The following is a 21,008-nucleotide window of genomic DNA, read 5'->3' as shown; positions in this document are numbered from 1 at the left end:
CTGGTAAAAGTTGTGCTCATTCATTTCCTACTGTCCCACGTCTTCATGTGGTTAAATTTTTCCCTGAACTGCCTTCTGGAACTGTTGGTGACTAGCATGGTTCATCCTCATGTTTACTGACTAGGCTTGATTATTAGATACTAGATTGGGATTCCAGTAAATGCTAAAACCTTTTACTTATCTGAGCAGACAACTTCAGCTGGTAGATGTTAAACAGATGGATGTGAATATGGCCACTTGACAATACAAATTTTCATTCCAAAAGTTACTGCATACTTTAAAATTTTGTGATGCTGACATTCTGAAGGGACCTGCCAAGCTGCATGCCCAGGCATTTATATCTGTACCAAAATTACCTCCACATTACATATGGAGGTACTGCTGGTAGCTGCCCTTCTGGTCATGACTAAACTGTCAGGTTGCATAAAAAGATCAACGTGTCTGCTGTGAGGGCAAGTGGAAGTTGTAGAAAAAGGTACTCTGTTCTGCTGCTTTCTGCTGTACTTGTTACTGTTTCAAGTTACTTTCTTTACATGCGTTTGAGCATATGAAATGCCTTGACCTGTCTGTTTTATTGCTGGATCTCTCTCCAGTAATTTTACTATTGGAGCAGAACAATATAGGTGTATTTAAACTGTAAATAAAGAATTTTTGACTAGGTTTTCTTTACTCATTTAAAGATTATAGGAGTTAGTACAGCTGAAGCCATGTCAGTATTTTAACTTGCATTCATCCATCTCTGAACAATTTAATCTTACCTGTTTGGACACACAAAGTATTGCAGCACTTTCCTACTTGAGTCTGTAAAAAATAGCTGATGTGATGTTAGATCAATGTCATTCAGAAGCTGCAGGTTGCAGCACTGACTGTAGGTCAACCAGTTCTGGTTGGTGATGTCAAGGTAGTGGAGGCAAAATATTTTTTTCCTTGGTTTCACAGAAAGGTTAATAGGGCTGTTAACCTGTGGCACAACCGTAGCCTGGACAACATCTCTCAGCAGAGATCCTACTAGATCCTATGCAAGATCAAAAAGCTATATTGTAATGTTAAATGCTAATTTTCATTAAAGACCCTACATGTTTACGTGCCAGCTGTGCACAAAGTTCCTCAGCTAGAATTTAATTATTTTAACCCCAGTGTTGCTTCATAAAGGTAGCCTAAGACTTCATTTTATATTAATCTTCACCATCTACTACCACTTACAAGTATCTGTAGCTTTTTAAGATAGCCTTGGTCAGGGAGTCAGTGCAAGTATCTAAATATTCTCACTATTATCCAAGTAGCTGATGCAAATGTGGTGCAGTGTCTGAAGTGTGCATTGCTTCACCCACAATACTGTAATTACAAGATTTAGTTAAATTTACATGCACAAAAAAACTGCACATGTGGACAAACTCGGGTCACCCGAGGTAAACATTCTGAACTAAGAAAAATTTCAGGTATGTTTTTGAAGTTTCTCTCACTCTGCTAGCTGAACAGGCTGGTGTCATGTTACCTTTCGCTGCACCAAAATTCAGTATCAAAGTGTCCTGATGATTAGGCTTACAGCTTTGGAATTACAAATACTATTAATTAACATCAGTTGTTATTGCAATATTACTTTTAATTTCTCAGTCCTATTTTTTCTCCCTGCTCCTTAGCTTTCAAGGTATAGTTGCTGCCACAGAACTGAACTTATGCTATAGAAGAAAAAAAGGTAAGTGGTTTGTTCTGTGAGATTTTGGATGGTCATTTTCTAGTGAACAGCACTGTAATTTAGAAAGGGCATTTTCTGACTACTGAGGTAATACTGCTAGTGTGTGTTCACTGAAACAGTTCAGAAACAACTGCTTCCAAGTTTCAAACAGAACATTTTAATTTTGGAAGTTTCATAAAGCCTATCAGAATTTGACCAAGTACTAACAAGCTAACAGTAAAGAATCATCAAATGTTAATCAAATCTTTAGTGCTGAGGTGCTTTGTTGATTAAATCTTTGCCACAGTCAGATACCACACACTTCCACACAGCATACGGAATACTTATCTTTAAGGGAGAAAGGTTGGTTCAGTCTTTAAATAATGTAGCACAATTTTTGTCATTATTAGCAGAAAAATGAATAATCAGGTAGTTTGTTGTGACCAGTTGTCTTCTGGGATAAGAACTGAGATAGCACAGCAAATCATTTCATGCAAACATCCATCAGAATTAAGCTGGAAATGACTTTTGGTCTTTTGAGACAGAGCGGTTTTCAGTCTAACTTAAAAATGCATTACTTCACCATCTGGTTCTGAAGAAATCTAATTTGATCCATTAGCTCCTACCATTTTAATACCAATTCTGAAGAAGGAACAGTATTGACGCACAGCTTGTGTGCCTGAAATGAGCAGGTAATCATTATCCGTTGAAAACATGCCCTTAAAATATGCCACAGTTTAGGAGGGTGGTGCAAGGGCACAATCTGTGAGGGAATCCAACTGCAAGCAAGTACATTTTCAGTGTTTCTTAAAGACCACTGGAAACAGTTTTCGTGTTTTTTTCAGTTCCATCTCTTCCCTTTTGTTGTCATCATTGCTTTATCCTCCCTCCTGTTTCTTGTTAGGGCTTTGAAATTTTACTTGGATTTGATTTCTAACTTCTTTTTTTCATTTGTGTCCATCTCTGTTAAAACACAGTAACAGAGCAGCTGCATGTTTCGTGTAACTGCACCTGCAGAGGAAATCGGAGATAAATCAGAAGAATAGCCACCTATCTCAACTGCACACAACATGCAAGTGACTAACGGAAGTTAGTTGTCAAGAATGCTGCCTTACTTCTCTTAAGGGAAATGAACAATAAAAGTTAATACAAAAGGTGTCTTCCACTCAATTTTTTTGAACAGATAATGTTTTAAACTGTTCTGTTGATATCCTGGGGTGTTTTTCTTAGGCAGCTTGCCAAGTAACTGAAGTAACATCCTTTTTCCCTGTGATTAAGAGTGTAAAAATCAGTAGAATTAAAAAAAAAAACAAAACCAAGTAGCACACAGGGAAGTGACAAGATCACCAAGTATTTACATATTCTCTAGCTGCTGCAGCACCACATCCTGTTAGATTCTTAGCTTATATTATAAACAGTCCTTCCCACATCCTTCATCATGGTTTTCTAACACAGTAACAATGACAACAGTGCGCTGCTGGAGAAAAATGTATCATTTAACTGCAGCAATTCAATGGAAAGCAAAACTCCATCTGTGACTGAGATAAAATCTATCCATCTTCAAACAGCTGATTCAGTAAAGCAAGACAGTTAGCTTGCATTACCAAGAGTGTCCAGCTCTTAGTGTCACAACCTTGCTTAAGAAACTTTTAATGTGCTTGATTAAAGAGAAATGTATGAAAACTGAGGACAAAAATCTGTAGAAACTGGATGGTCTTTTCAATATACAGTAAATAAAACCTGGGTGTAAAAACACACACACACACACACACACATATATATATAACCAGTATACCCCTTACTGGGTCCGGCTGGGATGCAGTTAACATTCTTCATAGTAGCCCATATGGTGCTGTGTTTTGGATTTACGGTTCAAACAGGGTTGGTAACACACCAGTGTTCTGGCTATTGCTGAACAGTGTTTACACAGCCTTTTTTTTTTTTTTTTCCTCCCACTCTGCCCTCTGCAACCGGCAGGATGGGGATGGGCAGGAAATTCAGAGGGGAGGTGGACAGAACAGCTGACCCAAACTAGGCAAAGGGATATTTCATGCCATATAATGTCATTCTCAGCAATAAAAACAGGTAGAGGAAGAAGTGCATGCACATGGGAGGGTGTCTTCCAAGGTGGTCGTTGCTTGGAGACTGTTGCACACTGGTCTGCTTGTGGGAGGTGGCAAAACTTTGCAGCTGCAGGCTTTCCTTCATTTACTAAGCTCTCTTTATCTTAACCAACAAGTCTTCTCACCTTTGTTCTTCCTCTCTCTTCCTCATCCTGCTTAGGGGTTGCTGGTGAGCAAGCAGCTCTGTGGGTACTTAGCTGGTGGCTGGCATCAGCTGATCACAACCCTTTTCACCAACAAACCAAGATTCACTTATTTAAATTTTCCTCTTTCCTTATAACGTCTCCATCTAAAAAGAAACTTACCTAAAATCTTGTTGATAAACTGCGGTCTCCTTGATGCAGGTAAATAGACTCCCAAGAAAAAGAATGGAATTCCAGATAAAGCAATGGCAATTCCAATCAATGAATTTATAGTGTCACTATAGAGTGGCACGACCACCAGGAATACTGTGCATATACAGAATATTATTGGGAAAGCCACACTCAGCTGGAGACAGAAAACCAGAACAGAATGTTATCAAAATATTCATTGTCTACAGTTACAAAATTTTGATAAGAGTTAAAGACCCGTCCCTCTCAATCCCACTTTGTGAAATTATCTGCTCTTCCTCTTATACATCTGGTTATTTGGAACCATAAGCAAATTGCAGAATTACTCCTGAACAGAACTGCTGCTAAAAATTGCGTAAGTAATCAAGTATAGTAACTGCTGTGTTGAAAGAAACTGTATAGCAGCATGAAGGGTTCTTAGACAAGTCCAATAAGACTCGGGAAACAGGAACAACTTTTTCCTGTAGAGTATCAACTTCAAGTATGAGAATGTGATAAGAGGATCAGATATTGAACTGAAACACCATCAGAGCTAAATGTGATCCACACTGACAGAATTAATTAACTTAAGCATTCCAAATTAGAGATTTCTAATCCAAGAGAAAAAGAAAAAAGACTACTATGTTAGACATTCTCCAGTTGACAGAGAGAAGGGATACTAATTGAACAAATGTACTATTGCAACAATCACTTATCTAGCAGACAAGCTAACTTTCATGGTACAATATAAAACTGGAAGCCATGTTCTATGTCCTGATCAGTTTGTAAACCTTTAGACACAACATGCATGGTCCAAATTTTAGATAGTACTTTCACATTACGTGGAAGACCAGGATTTTAAACTATTCTGTAATAAGTGAATATTACCTTAAGAGGCCTGGGTCTATCTGGTTCCTTCCAGCGTAGATATAATTGCCCAGCAATAGACAGACCAACAAAAAACCAGTAACTGAAACTGAAGTAATTAATAAGCTTGAAGACATCTTCCACAGCCAGGTAAATAAGGGTCATAACACACTGTCAGAAAAGAACAAGAGTGAGATGAACAAAAGAAGTTTGAAACTTCTTGTTTATCCAGCTTCTTGCCTTAAAGTAACACCTTATACTCCTTGGTGTTTGGCATGATTTTATGCCTCAAAAAACACTCTTCAAAATCACCTCGATGACAGTAAATCTGAAGTTCTCTCTTGTGATTTTTTTAAAGCTTTCCTTTAAATAATTTATACAGTCACATCTGAACAGCTGAAAAGCAGTAATAACTTACATTGAACAGCAGTGCTGGAACAGGTGTGAACCTCCCTATGTGGATCATAGATAACAGATCAGGAAGGTGACCTTCTCGAGATCCTACAAAAAATAGCCTGAAAAAAAAAAATTAGTCAGAAAATAGATGCTGAGGCCACAGGTAAGAATGTATTACAGAACAATACCAGTCAAAATAAGGATTTACAGCACAGAATTTCCATCCTTTAAACTGGAACATGAATTCAACCCTTCTTGTAAAGATGTACTGTACAACACCATTAAAAGATACATGCGTTTTTAGAAACATGCTGTTGACACCCATTTTTGAAAAACAATCCTACAGGTAAAATAGAAAACATCTATAGTAACTGAAATAAATTTCTGTTGTTCTAGAAAATTCTGAAAGCTAGTGCTGAAAACATTCTAGCTTATAGCAGAATAGTTTTCAGTGCTGACCAGATTGCCAGATCTCTAGAAAGAGGTCACTCAACGACATGCTCAAAAAACAACATAATTTTATTATCAACTGCAAATTTTTCTATTTTGACTACTTTACCTGATCATACTTGTTCTCAGTACAGAGGCACTGCGCATACATTCAATGGACAGGAAGTATCTTAAAATGCCTGTACAGATCTATTTAAAACTTTCACTAGTCACATCCATAATCAGCGCTTAGAGGAAAGCTTCTATACTGTATCCTAAGCTTTCTGACTGCAGCTTAATAGCAGTAGCAACTTTTAAAACTTTATACTTGGAAAAAACCTTAGAGATACTGACTTTAAAAAGTCAATAAGTTTTAAGTAAATACATCTGAAAACAGGAACTTGCTGCAATTACTGTATCAAGTAAAACAGAAGATAACTCAAATAATCAGAAGTCCTGAGGACTCACCACAGAGACAACATTCATTTGTTCTTTAATTATACTCTGCATACAGCTAGGAGTGCTTTGGGCAAGTAAGGCAGTGTTAAGGCTGTATGTACACACACACACACCCCCAGGGGTTTATTTAGTTCTGCTATTTTATTTTGGCTATTCATTATAGGTTCAGTTACAGAAGCATTCTCATAATACATGAGCATAACATGTAAAAATACCTATAAACACTTGTAAAACAGAAAGAAATATACACTACCTTGATGATGCTAGAATTGATGCATTAAGTCCACCAAAACAAGAAAAGGCTACAGCAATGGGAATCGTCCAGCTGAAGATACCAAATACCTGGTCAGCAAATGTCTGATGAAAGGGAAGAGAAAAAGAAAAGATGAAAATATCTGCAACAAAGCATACATAAAACAAGGACATCAAAGCTTTTGTAATAAGTTTGTATGGAAAAATAGTAATATAGTAAGGACAATCCATAATGCAGCACAAAGAAGCACACAGCTTTTTCATTTATTTATAGATTCTAAATAAGCACAAACCTCTTTGGCCAAGCACCTGAACTCAAATTTTTTGCTCACAAAAATAATGCTCACAAAGGAAAACAGTTTTAGGAATTTTCTCACCCATCCTAATATATTTCATTATCTAATTGAACTACAGAACTCAAGCATAACATAGTGACTACAGAGAATAAAGGACAAAAATATTATTACATATCAACCATACTGCACATCATAAACATTGCCACCATCACACCTACTGTTTACAGACACTCTTCTAGGAATCTGTTTTCCTTCTTTTTTAGTTTCCTAAGCAACATCTTCTATTCCCTTAGATCCACCAGCAGGGCCTCTGAGCTCTACTCTCACAATGAGGCAAATGACAGACCAAGCATCTTATTAGCAGTCATTTGTTAACGTTGCAAACCATACTGCATGTCAACTGTGGTGGCTTTCCATGATAGAGCTCTGAAACCAAGAAGCCAGGAGCATCAAAGTGTCACAGCAAGTGGTAAGAGTTATCAATTGCTAGTGATCTGGGACCTATAGAGAAAATGAGTAATAATTTGCAAGATATTGTCCCGGTCAATACTGTTCAGCCTCCTGGATGGAGAAAAAAGGGAGAGAGACTTAGAATATCAGACAAAATGTTTGAAAAAAATAAAGAAATTTAATACATGAAGACTGACAACTATTCTAAATCCTGCCTCAGTCTGAGCATTGTACCTGTCTGAACATTAGCATGTTCAGATTAAGCAGAAATCCACTCATGCTGTGTTCAGAGGACACAGGTGGAAACCTTCCTATCCCAATTCTACCTACCGAAAGCTAAATTACTTCCATGATTTCTTTTACAGAAGCAAAATAACATCATTTGTTGTTAACATAGACATGGTAGCAAAATGGATCATGTCTACATTAGACAGCATGAAATGACTATTTATAAAAACAGAAAGGTACATACTTATGTGTAAGTGGTATTCAAACAAACCCCAAAGATTTTGTGGGAATTAGAACATTTTATACCGCAGCAGGTAGCAGTAATCTAAACTATTTAATGAGTATTTCTCTAAAGCACTTCCTTAGCTCTTTCTTGCTTTATCAATTTAAAGATCCCCAGACATAAAAAGCATATATACTAGTTCAGCTTTCTTCAGGTCTGCCTTTTCCATTACAAATATTTTCTTCAGTTTTTAATATTTTAGTATTTTGAAACACCTTCCCCTTGACCTCCCCTTTAAACTACTACTCTTCACCACAACATTTGAGCTAAGGAGTTCCGTCAAAGTGGAATTAACATTCAGAATTAGTGTTTGTAGCATATAAAGTTATCTGGATTTAACATTGGTCAAATTTTGATTTAATTACTCCAGGAACAAGATCACCACTGCATTATGATCTGTTTTCTTAATAATTCTGTAGGTTAAAACAGCCTAAATGACTTAATAAAGATTTTTTTTTTTTTTTAATTAAATGAGTGATTAGTTTTCATGAGGCAAAACCCTGCACAATAGCATCAATCTTTAAACCATAAAATACAGAAAAATTTACGGACATAAACCAAAGCTTGGCCGTTCTTTGTCGGTTGACAAAGTACTTTGTTCAGCCCATTGTCCAGGTTAAGGTTCAGAATCCAACTCTGCTTAGCTGTATACCATCCTCTACACTAAAAAGCAAAATTTATTCCATTCTTTTGTGAAATTTAGTTGAGCCTCAGCAAAGGCAGATAGGATTTCCTGCTGCTAATGCACAATGCAAAAACATATAATCACTTCAATGGGAACCTTGCCAAAAGGTTCAAAGTTAATGAATCAACTGTGTTAGTCACCCTGATTCTTACTAAAGCACCTCTCTTCCTGAGCTCTCCTAGTTTATACCTATTAGCACAGCCTCCCTCAGAAGGAGCTTCAACACAGGGGTGGAAAAATACACATACACAGATTCCCACAGAAATGATAAAAATTAACATGAGAAAAACATAAAAGAACTAATGCATGTATGAAATTTATTTCATGCTGAAATCAAAACATCAATTTAGCAAAAGACCATGTCATAAGAAATGTGTTCTGTATACCATGGATTACCCATTTTCAGTTAATTGAAACTGGACAAGTAACTAATAATTCACATTACTGCATATAAAAGATTTCTGTTGATTAAGAATGAATAATTACTAGAACCCACAGGGTTTCTCTCAGACCCTCACTGGGTCTAGATGCAGCTCTGAGAAACCTGGTCTCCCAAAGCAGAATGTAATTCATAATGATCCAGTGAATAAATCAAGACAACTTCTTCAGAACAAGTAAGAATAAGGACAAGATGAAAATTCAAATAGGCAGTTGTTATAATATTTTAATGGATGATTTAAACCTGGACAGCTGATTTCTGAAGCCAAACAGCAAGTGAAATTACTAGACACCAAACTGAAAACTGCTAGAGGATTTTTTATTTAAATATACAAAACTAAGATACAGAACTCACTCATCAGTATGTTAGAGAATTAAGATGTTTAGTAAGGTTGCCTAAAGGATAAGCATTTATATAAGTAATATTAACAGCTAAAGTTAAAGAAGAGAGAGAAAAGGTATGAATGTAATCTTAAATTGCAAGATGCAAACTAGCTAATATGTCTGTGGAAACACTCTCTTCCCCAAAAGGCAGGTTGGTGTTTGTTCTTTGCAAGCATTTCCCATTTTGTTTTGAAACATCTGGTAATGCACCAGTGTGGGATGCCAGATGTGGAACTAACTCAAAGGCTGTTTCCATCCTGTAATCTACATCCAACCTTTCTAAGATATGCTAATATTGTCCCACACATCCTGGAAAACAGCAATCGCTCATATGAGCAGTAAAACCCACAATGAACCACAATGAGTTAAGGCAAAGCTACAGTATCACTGCCACAAATTATACACAGATCAAGACGTTCTAGATTCAATATATTCTGGATGCAAGCTATATGATGTATAAGAACTGCTGATCCAGCTCAAAGTCTAAATAATTAATTTCCCTAGATCTGTACAAGTCAGACTCTTCAAAAGAGAGAATAACCTAGTGACAGCCTTTACCAAACACTGTCATTTCCCATGTACTTTCCAATGTTGTAGTTGGGATTTGTAAGAGAGCAAAGGGTGAAGCATTAACATCAAGAGCTTAACTTTTCCCTAAGCAAGGTAATGCAAAAAGAGTATTTTCATTGAGAATGATCTAAAAAGTTCAGCTTGGTTTGCCAAGTAGATCTGCCCGCAAAGTGATCTTTCAGCAAAACAAAGTTGAAAGGTACCTGAAGTTTGGCTAAACTTTTTGTCATATTAACTATCTTAACATGAGAAATATATGCCCACCTGCCTTTACACAGGTGTTTTCTGACAGGGTTCAACCCTCATTTCTAACATAAAAATCAGCCATGTTCATGTATTACTACTCAGACAGTAAACACACTTTTATACTTAAGAGTACACATTTATAAATCCTTCAACGCCCTCATTTTAGCAAATGCCAAGAAATGTATTTTCCAAAGCTGAGCTATACCCTCTTGTGAACAATGACAAAACCCAAGATCTTTACAGTGTTTCTTGCAGAAAGTGTTACTGAAGTGTAAGTAAAAGTGGCCACAATAAGCATTCAACTGTGTGCGTATTTCAGAGGGTTATTTTGCATAAGAAAGAAGGGCAGAGAAAAGCACAAAAAGCAATCAAATTATCAAGCACATACACCACGTGCACCAAGAGGAAAAAAAAGGGGAGGTAAGAGTCAGTGGCTGCTTTCTGCTAAAACTGCAATTGTAGAGTCATAGATCCTCCACAAATGAGCTAGACCTGGGCTCTGGACTGAGCACCTGACCAACTCCACTTTAACTACCACTACTTCTGGGAGTAGTGAAGTGCATTTATAAAAACAAATGAGCTGGCAGCAGGGGAAAGAATGGAGCATTCACAAGGGTATGTGGAGGATGACAGAGGAGCCTACCTGGAGGCAGCTATAGCAGAAGCATTTAGTCCACCATAACAGGAGAAAGCCACCACTATGGGGATGGATTTCTTCTCAGGTTTCTTCTGAGAAAGTCTAAAGAGCAAGAAGGATTAAGAGATTAAATTGTCATCTCTGCTATAGTCCGACAAGTCCTGTAGTCCAGACTTGAACTATAACTGCTTCTAACAGCTAGGAAACAGTAAGAGAATTCAGTGGCTGATACAGCACTTGCAATTACAGATAAAGTCCTTTTATGCCCTCCCATCCATTGGACCATTGGACATGTAGGATATACACATATACACGCACACTGTAGAAAGACATGCACCTGGAACTGTTCCCCTTAGTTCTGACTGTTTTTTTCAAATCATCAACAGGGAATAATAATGAAGGAAAAGGCCTCCAGCCATGCACTTCTCAGATAAACTGCCCTTATTTAGTCATGACTAAAATGTTCCATTACTCCCAGAAGAATGGTCAAAAACTGCATTTCAGTTTTGTTTCAAGACATGAACAACTGATTTAACTACATTTTATTTTTATCTTGGGTTAGTTTGATCTCATGATCATCAGCTGGTAACTTGTGAATGGTTTGCAAGAACACTTTTTTGTCCTTTTAAAGATTCAAACAACAGTTCTATACAAACAGGTGGAACTAAAAGCAGCGGGAATTGCCCCACATACAGAGCTGCCACAACAAAATACACAGGATATGGCCTCACACTGAGTAATTCAGGCACACAAATGATTAGAAAGACCCACATTTATACTATGAATCACATGATGGGAAACTATTTCACACTTAGCTGCACACAAAGAGTGCAGTTAAAGGCACACAAAAAGTCAGACTACAGAGAGCATATGGAGCTGCGAGCACATGTCAGGCTGGCAAAGCAGTAAACAGTAGTGATCAGATGGGTAAATGCAAAGAGAATGTAGTCCAACATGAGCAAGAAATTCATACAAAACTATACCCTAAAATGATAAAGTGTTTCTATTAGGAAGGCCTAAAAGACATCTGTAGAGCCTCTTTATGTAGCTCAAGAACCTATCGCACATGTGAGCTCTTCCAGGCTCAGTTCTACAACACTCTTACCCTGAAAATCATATAGAGCAGTAAGGAGATTAATATATATGAGCAATCTGACTACTATCTTGGAAGTGCAATTAATTCTGCTTTGAATTTTCTCTTGAGGCAGAGTATAAATACATTTCCATGTAACAGGAAGATTTGGCAGTCTGTTTTCTCATTTTTTAGCTTCTCGGACCTTTAAGGAGCTGCTTCCTAAAGGAAACAAAGAAACTCCAATTTATGGCAATCAGGAAACCACACATGCAAAGAAGCCACTGAGCTGAAGTTTTCTTCCACTGCCATAGATCACATTTGTTAAGATACTGTATGACATCTGTTCAGTTTGACCAAATAAGATTTAATGTCATATATTAAAAGAAAGAGTGCACATCAACTGAAAACAGAGTCAGAAAATTCTAAAGGTGCAAAAGAAAGCAAGTTAAGTGTTCAGGTTTCCGGTAATTCTTGTTTCAACTACCGTTCTGTTAACTTACTCTACTCAAACAGACATTCACTGTCTCCTTGTATTACTGGCAATGCCTTTTCTTGGAGAAAAAGGTATTAGTGCAGTGCAAGGCCCCTCATGAAATTCTCTCTTCATCTTTAAGTCACTCAATACAATCTTATGGGAAGAGAAACCAGCACTACTCTAGTGCATTAATATATTGCATGTCTACTGCATGAGGCATGTCTCTTCTGCATGGCCCACATTAAGATTACAGATGCCAGGTTAAACAGTAAAATAGTTTCATTTGTGTCTTTGTGGAGGTGCTGAAGATACTTGATCTAAATCTTCTCTGGTGTTTATCCCGTTCTTCGCATTTTTAATAGCTAGCTGTAGAATAAGGGTTCAGTGTTTTCCAAAGTCTTTTACTTTTCTCATATTGAAAATATTACGTAGCACTCTTTCAAGTTCTGGCTTAGCTTGCCAGCTTGGCATCCAAAGCCAGAGAACTTCGACATTAACTGGCAACCGCACTGCTGCATTGGTAATGAATTACAGCTAGCTCTAAGAAAGAAGGCAAACAACTTACTAAACAGCTCTCTTCTAAAAGCAACTACCTGTCCCTGATGAAGAGTTCTTCCATTATGAGGTACAGGATGTGCACTTCATCCAAAGGAACCTTACTGGGAAGTACCAATGCAAGCAAAGGGGGACATGATACTAGCAGCCAAAGAAAAGCAGATTTTCCTCTTGAGAAAAGAAGCCAGTGACTGGCCAAATGAAGGAAGAGAAGTGAAATACTCAAAAGGTCTAAGAGTAACTTAAGAATTTGTGGTTGAATTCAGTTAGAAGAAAAAGACTCATCATTTATTAAACTATACATCACAGAAGAATAAAACAGCTAAAACACACAGCCTCCCACATTCTTGGTTCATTAAGGAAGAGGGCATGTCGAAGCAAAACAAGTCTGCTCTACAATATGAGTACACCAGGGTAAATGCTGGACTCACAAGATAGTATTCAAAGTTGCAACTGAAGTTATCATCTTTATCCCCAAGTCTACCAAAAAAAAGCTGTACAGCTCCAAGAAAAATGACAGCTGGATATGCAGGACAACCAACTGTTTGCTTCAACCCAGAACCATTTTTAGCTCTAACAAGTAAAAGAAGTAAGCTGCTAAATATCACCTATTGTATGAACTCAATCAATAAACTCCAGACATGACCAAACAGAGGAAGCAGGTAACAGGCTATGCACTGGCAGCCAGTATGTTCTTTCCTGTTAGAAGATGAAGCAGCCCAAAAAGTGCTTGTGGAGCCAGTTACCATCTTCACAAACAAAAAACACAATGGCACTCTCAGATGAAAAAAAACAGTCGCTCAGCAGTAGGGGAAAGAGAGATAAAATAAATACATAAATGCAGAAATTTTAAGTGTATTTGTTCTACATAGTAACTGTTTCATATACATCAAACTTAACAGTAAGGGTTGTGATGGTTTGCATAAGGAGGTAAAACAGAAGTCAACTGTGAAACTCTGACAGGAATCTTTGAAAAAGGAAGCGATTTTCACATGATCAGCAACCATCTGAAGAGCATTTGCAGAACTTCTAGCTGTTGCTGTATTACTTAAATTACTTCAACAAAAAAGAGCTTTAAAAAATGAGCTTCTTAGCCCCAACACTGGGACTATACTACAATGAAGCTAATACTTAAGAAGGACATTTTAGTTTTGTTCCATATCATCCCATGGTAAGTCTTCTTTCACCTCCCAGACACCAAGAAAAACAGTATGCAAGTGCATAACAATGTGCAAAGACACACTATTTCTAGTATTTCTTTTACTTAAAACTTTCAGTCATCATTTAGAAACTGGAAATAGCTTTCCTCCCCCGTTTCCCACTCAAAAGCCTCTTGGCTGAAATGAATAGGAGAAAGCTACTCCATTCCTTCCCAAAATAACAACAAGGAAAGATTAAATTTAACTGCTGCTTTACTACACAAAAAAGTGCAGCAATATTACTACCATGTTTCTTTAAAAAAGCATTATTTTAATTTTCACCCTACAGCTACATAGAGGGCAATAAGGAAACTACAACAATCTATATCACTTATCACACGCAGAATATGTGAGCAGATCAAAATGTCTCATTTTCATTGCATTATTTTTTTGCATGGCTTAATAGCTCTTCATTCATCCACTGACCACAATGCCCTAAGTTGTGTTAAACATTCCACTGAGGATAAAATTCTCTTCCACAACCCAGAGAGATTTCACCATGAAGATTTTCACATTTCTGTATTATAGGAGGGTTTTCGAATACAGACCATTACAGTCATTAGGTCTTTTTTTCCCCTATTTACTAGAAAACTATGGGTACATTCTGAGTGTTTTAATTCGGACCACAAGTGCAGTTTTGAAGCAACTCTCCCAGTTATTGCCACTTACTACTTTTTGTTTCACACTGTTCAGCACTGGAGCTAAAGGGAGCTGCCCTTTTACAACAGACTAAATTGAAAGATGAACTTCAAGAGCATACCTACTGCACTCCCCCACTGCAATCCAACCACACATAAGCATTCAGTCCATAGGATCGCATTATCAGAGGTACTCCAAAGTATAATACCCCTGAAGTATATATAGTATACATGTCAGGTCCTCAGTGTCAACTGTTCCACTCTGCAACCTTCCAGAGGTCCACACTACTTGTTAATGTATGAGTAGATCAAGCTTAAAGTTGGTTTCATAAAACTGGGCAATTAAATTCATATCAGCAACAAAAAGGAAATCTTTAATGAGTCACTAACTTCAGCTGCACTTTCACCTTATCATTCTAAAAGGGATATAAGTAGTAGCAATCAGAAGACCATTGTTTGCCAGCTGATGTCTCAGCAAAAACACATTTAGATCGAACTTTAGTTAAGCTTTTAAGTGCAAGTATTTGGCAATCCTGAGATCTAGAGAAAAAGCACAGTTCTAGACTTCCAAAGTCATTCATTCAGTTAACTTCCATTAAAACTAGCACGAGAAGTAAATCTCCTAATACCTTTGGAAATCACAAATACATTTCTTCATTCTTATCCTGGTCACCCCATACCTCTGCATGCAAATAGATAAGACTAAGGACTTTATATCAAGTCTTGCTTTTTTCTCCTCCATGTCCAGATACATCCTGTACCAGACAGGAAGACCTGATCTGTCCAGTTCTGAGTATTACAATTTCATATAAAATTACACAGCATGTATATATACATAAATGTATACACACACACAAAAATAAATATATACTCACTTGTGGTCAAGAACAATGTCAAAGAACAACTAAATGAAGGGTATATAAAATAATAAAAATGTAGGTGTGGGTTTCACATGTGTAGCAAGGTTCAGGCATCCATCATTCCTCCCTTCCCTGGCAACCAATTCCTGCTGCAGTGCTACTATTTGCTGTATACAGCAACACAGATTGGACAGGCCTACAGTGAATCATTCCCTCAGTCTCCCAGGGTGGATCAGTTTCCCTGATCCTATTCACCAAGTGGCTGGATAAACCTCTGTGATGACACAGGACAGGAGCAGTAGAGTAGGCACAGAAAACTTTTACGGAATAGGCTGGACTGGAGAATTTAATTGCTGTCAAAGGAGAGTATTTTCCAAGTCTGTCTTTGAAAGAAAACAATAGTGTGTTGCTTTTCAGAAGTCAGGATGGACAGTGGACTGTGTATTGGCTTCTAGTTTTGTCTGGATTAGTTAATACTAGACAAGAATTTAAAATTCCGTTATCAGTAACTGGAAGATACTTTATATGGGATACTATAGGCTACAACAGAAATAAATGTTCCTGGAGATTTTTTTACCCCTTAGCATATGCTTACTCAAAATTAAGTATTTTCTGTCCTTGTCTTGTGTTGTTTCATTCCAAAGTGTTTTACCAAGTTTTTCACAATATATTTTATGACAAATTTGTATTTCCATATTCCAGCTAAAAAAAGGCAAATAATCAGAGTTTATTTACTTCCAATGCATTCTGAAATAAACATCTGCGCAATTACATTTGAAATGTAGCAAACTACAGCCCATATTTACCATAAGCTATTTTGAAAGCTTACATTAAACACAAATATTTTTCAAGTCTGAAAGTCAGTCAAGTGCTTTTGTGGAACCATCTGCTTAAATACCTGAAACAAGAGTCTGCTGATTTGTTAAGCCAGTTTTTAATCATAGTAACCCGCTCCGGGAACAGAGTGAAAACCTCCTTCATTTTAAAAATTTCTGTCCATTGTCTAACTACTTAAATTTTAGAAGCCAATTGGGAATCTAAAGGGGAGGAAAGCTATTTCTATTCCTTCAATTTAAATAATAAAAAAGATGATTAAATTTTCCAAGTCTCAACTCTAAAGGATATAGTAACCAGAACTCCAATTAATTCACTAGCTACAGGGCAAAAAAAAACCCCTTCACTTTTGTTTAATGATTAGCTTTAAGTATTAAACATGTTTTGACCAGCTTTTACTTTAAGCAGCTTATATATTTTAATTGGATTCAAACTCCCATCCATATACAAGAATAATTAATTTCAAAATATTAAAATTTGTTGGAATTTATACAAAGTTGGGAAGACAGTAATTTAAGTTATTGAAAAGGAGATACAAAGCTAAACTTTGTCATAGCTGAGCTGCAACACATCCATTTACAGATATGCACTGCGCCAATTATTAGCTCAACAGAACGTAGCTCAGTGCGACACTGTTCAGCATACTGCTCCAGCTTTCTACATACTACAGCATGAAGGAACAGAAAAGACAGTTATGTACTAATGAGTCTAAGTTACAATTAGCTCAAAATGAAGGTCTAATTAGCATCTTTGCAAAACATTAACAAGATGCATCTGTGCTTGTTTTAATAACTGATAATATATTATTATTATATGTGATTTCATTAACTGCTTTTCTATTTAAGATTAAATTATTCATGATTAATTGTTCTGTCCTGTATTCCGTGAAGTACTATAGTAAACTAGGGATTTTTTCCTGGTTTTGTTCCTCAAAATGAAATGCATCCCTAAAAGGTGAAAAATGAATAATATAGTGAAATGTCACATGGTCAACTTACCACTGCCACAGCATCACTAGAAAGAACGGCTTCAACATCCAGCACTGTATAGTAAGCTATATTGGTCATAATATAGATGACAGTCACAATTGGCATAGACACTGCAATAGCCAGTGGCAAGTTCCTGTAAGACAAAAAAAAAAAAAAACCCACAACCCAGGAAAAAAAATTCCATTAATTACAGAATAAACTTATTTATTTGCATCCTTTGCCTTAGAGATAAAAAAGTATGAAGACAGAATAAAGATTTCAAAATAGGTATCTCTGGAAGAGAGTTTGGTTTCTTTTAAAACTAGAAATTCTAATACAGAATACTGGAAAAATAATATTTTTTTGCAAAAGCTTAAATTATGTCTAAAAAGGGATTCTGTGCAACTGCTCTTCGAGTACCCTAACTTCAGGGTTTCCAGACCCATAACAGCCTGCAAATTTACATGCTTTAAATTATTTCCTACTGGCCGTGTTAGAACCCAAAGGGGCAGAGCTCTGAGTCACTGCACTTAATCTCCCTGGGGAATGCTGCTGTTATTCTAGTACCTACTTCTGAGGCAGGGAGATTCACTAAACCAAACCAAACCCCTGATCTTCTCACCTGCACTCTTCACTGCAGAGAACAAACTAACTGGACTGTGTAACTGCAGAAAGTAGAAATGCAGAGGGCAGATCCAAAACTGCTACACAGCTGTGAATCTCAGAATGTGGTGTATCTTGCTAGCAAACATGTGTCTAGAAAGTTATACCAAAAAAAAAAAAAAGTCTGGAGTGATGTGAAAACACTGTAAACTCTAGATGTAAATAGATAATATTTCATATAAAGCTGAGATAAACTCACAGCCCTGTGTCTGCAGCTCCACAGGGAGAAACTCTGCAGGAACAGAAGCAAACTTTTCTCAGCCTTATTCTTTCCCCAAAGCTTGCAAGCATATTCAAATGTCTCAAAAGGGAAAGGAGATCTAAGAGTGTTACTCTCGCATTTGCCCAGTTTGGAATCAAAAGTGGCATGGTGACATGGATGAGCATTTGCCATGAACATGGTTTTCAATAACAACAACAAAAAAATCAACAAAAAACCAACAAAGCAGAAAAAAGAAACACAATTTGGAAGTTTCCTCAAAAGTTTCCTGAGGTCCAGAATTCCAACTGGGTCTGTCTGATGCTGTGGAAGCAGAAAAACAAACACACACCACAACAGCCCATATAAATCAGTAAATTAGTAGTTGGGAGTTACGACTCTGCTTCCAGGATGCACGCTCACGATATGAGACCTGTGAGCCTCAGTGCAGAGAAGAGAGAGAATTAGAAAGCCAGGTAGATATTCATTCAGAAATGTCACATAATATAACAAAAAGCTGAAAGAGCATTTTAAGGATTTTGCATCATCCAAGATTGAAGCCGGGGACTATTTCGAATTTAACTTGTGGATTGCAACTTTTGACTGGACAAGCATGAGGGCACTATGAATCAAGTGAAGATGAAAAAGACATAACTCTTGGAACAATTTTATAGAGGTTTGAAACATCTCATTATTCTCAAGAACTGTCACTGTAGAAAACAGGAATTTGAAGTTCACTTTTCCAGCTACAATTGTTACCAAGAACAAAGCTTGCATTAGGACTGATGCCTATAAATGGCAAACGAATCTAAAGAAATTTTCATCAGCTGAACATCTTGTGAGAAAAATTCTTTTTCAAAACAATAAATCTAATACAAGTGTTATCCAACTGATAACACAGAACAATACACTATCTTTAAAAGATGAAAAGGCATTGCAACAGCACTCAAAAAGAGAGCTCTTTCAGCAGGAAAAAAAACCCTATTTGAATGATCAAATGACTGATGCAAACACAAAACATACAACTCTTCTGAATACGTATAACAAACATTTCCAAGACAATTTAAGGAAACCCTGTCAACCTGAAATTCAGTCTGTTTAAAATTAGTTATTTTTAGATTTAAAATGTTTTCTGCTATCTTATCTTTTTAATAGATAACCTTCCTGGCTAAATAAATGCCCACAGAACTCAGAGGTAACAGAATGAACAGCAAAAGTCAAAATCAGTTGGGGGAATTGAAAAAAAAAAAAAAAGAAAAAAATCTCTTCCATTCTTTATCTTTCAGTTGTAGCAATCTGAGCTGTTGCTTATAACAGGAAGTAAAAATGATCAAATGGCATTCTATTTTTAACATAAAGGCATCTGCTTACAGACTCACAACTGAACAAGATTAGTCAGTCACACTTTTAGAGCATAAATTCATGGAAAAGATAACATTCTTAAATATGAAATTATTGCACAGATAAACACAGCATAGACTATATTTATGTAACTGTTTCACTGCAATATTAACACCTATTGTAATAAACAGTAGTAACATCTTGAACTGAAAGCTAATCAAGCACTGAATACAGCATCCTGCAATCATTTAGACTTATTTATTCTTACTTTTTTTTTTTCTTTCATTTTTAATGGAGTTTAAAACTAGTAAATTTTTGCTAGTGGCTGTTCACAGCCTTACCATCTAATTATAGAGCAGTTCTATTCGATTCTGCCTAAATTGAGGACTCATTAGAGAAAGACAGCCACAAAACAAGCAATTTAGGAACAGTCTAGGTTTAGAAAGCTCAAATTGTTTACCTTTCCGGGTTTTTGATCTCTTCTGTGACAAAATTGAGTGTATCCCAACCAGAGTAAGAGAACAAGGCAGAATAGAGTGCGAGGGAAATGTCTCCAATATCAAAAGAGGATCCCTCAAAAGAGTTCTCAAAATGCGATGTATGTCCTGTGTGTGGAAGAGATGCAGTGAAGTACTGGATAATAAAATACAGCAAGTAATTTTTTTCATCTGGCACACAAACACAAAAACACCTCGGAAACCCTAATTCCTTCAAAGCTGCTTATTAAGCCCTTTTTCCAATTCTACTCTGTGCTTCAGCCATGAGAATAGGCATGACATTTAAACTACTAAAAAATATCCTCTGTGGATGATACTATTCTATAATTAAAAACCTAGTTTGTCCACAGTGGCACAAAAAGTTCAGGAACATTAAGCTCAGACTACACTGCAAACAACCGACAGTGACAGCACGCAGGCTAAGGGTAATTTTTATAACATATATATTTATAAAATAATCCACTCTATCCTTCCAGATACTTTTAAATTTTCAGACATTTAGCCTATGCAGAAAACAAAGACAACTGTTGATTTTACATAATAATGACTCAAAAAAATCCCACCTAAATGGATGTTTAAATTTTAACTATTAAAAATAGAAAACTGAGAACAATTAATAGAGCATAAAATATTTCTACTTGAGATAAAATTTTCCCAAGCTAAGAAAAAAGTGTGGTTTTTTTCAGAGTATTTGCAAGAACTTGTACCATCTTTTGATGTTAACAAGTCCAGACAAACTTATCAGTGGCAGTTTTATATACTCAGATACAGACACACACACAAAACCACCAAACACAGAAAGGTGAGTTACTATGTAATACTCCATGCACTATATGCATCCTGAAACCTTTAGACTTCATCAAAACTAGCCAGGCAAATATTTGAGGCCTCTAAAGTATCTTCACTTATTTATCTTCTTACTTTTTATCCTAATCAGACATCGCTATTCTCCTGGCACAGACATCAGTGGAATAA

General features: G+C 36.6%; 1 protein-coding gene across 1 annotated transcript in view; it reads right to left on the bottom strand.

Moving 5' to 3' along the window:
- Positions 1-123: 123 nt before the first annotated feature.
- SLC7A6 (solute carrier family 7 member 6) overlaps positions 124-21,008 on the bottom strand; it is a 33,228-nt gene continuing 12,343 nt past the window's right edge. Inside the window, exons 4-10 of the mRNA XM_074912848.1 lie at positions 19,997-20,141; positions 17,364-17,487; positions 6,514-6,617; positions 5,395-5,491; positions 4,998-5,147; positions 4,104-4,287; positions 124-2,686 (exon numbers count right to left, since the gene is read on the bottom strand). Coding sequence (XP_074768949.1) covers positions 2,592-2,686; positions 4,104-4,287; positions 4,998-5,147; positions 5,395-5,491; positions 6,514-6,617; positions 17,364-17,487; positions 19,997-20,141 — 899 coding nt within the window. The 3' untranslated portion in view covers positions 124-2,591. The remainder of the gene's footprint in view (positions 2,687-4,103; positions 4,288-4,997; positions 5,148-5,394; positions 5,492-6,513; positions 6,618-17,363; positions 17,488-19,996; positions 20,142-21,008) is intronic.

Source organism: Athene noctua, chromosome 9, assembly GCF_965140245.1.
Source record: "Athene noctua chromosome 9, bAthNoc1.hap1.1, whole genome shotgun sequence".
Taxonomy (NCBI): domain Eukaryota; kingdom Metazoa; phylum Chordata; class Aves; order Strigiformes; family Strigidae; genus Athene; species Athene noctua.
Note: the sequence above shows the minus strand (reverse complement) of the source record. Positions and strands in the feature narration are given on the sequence as shown.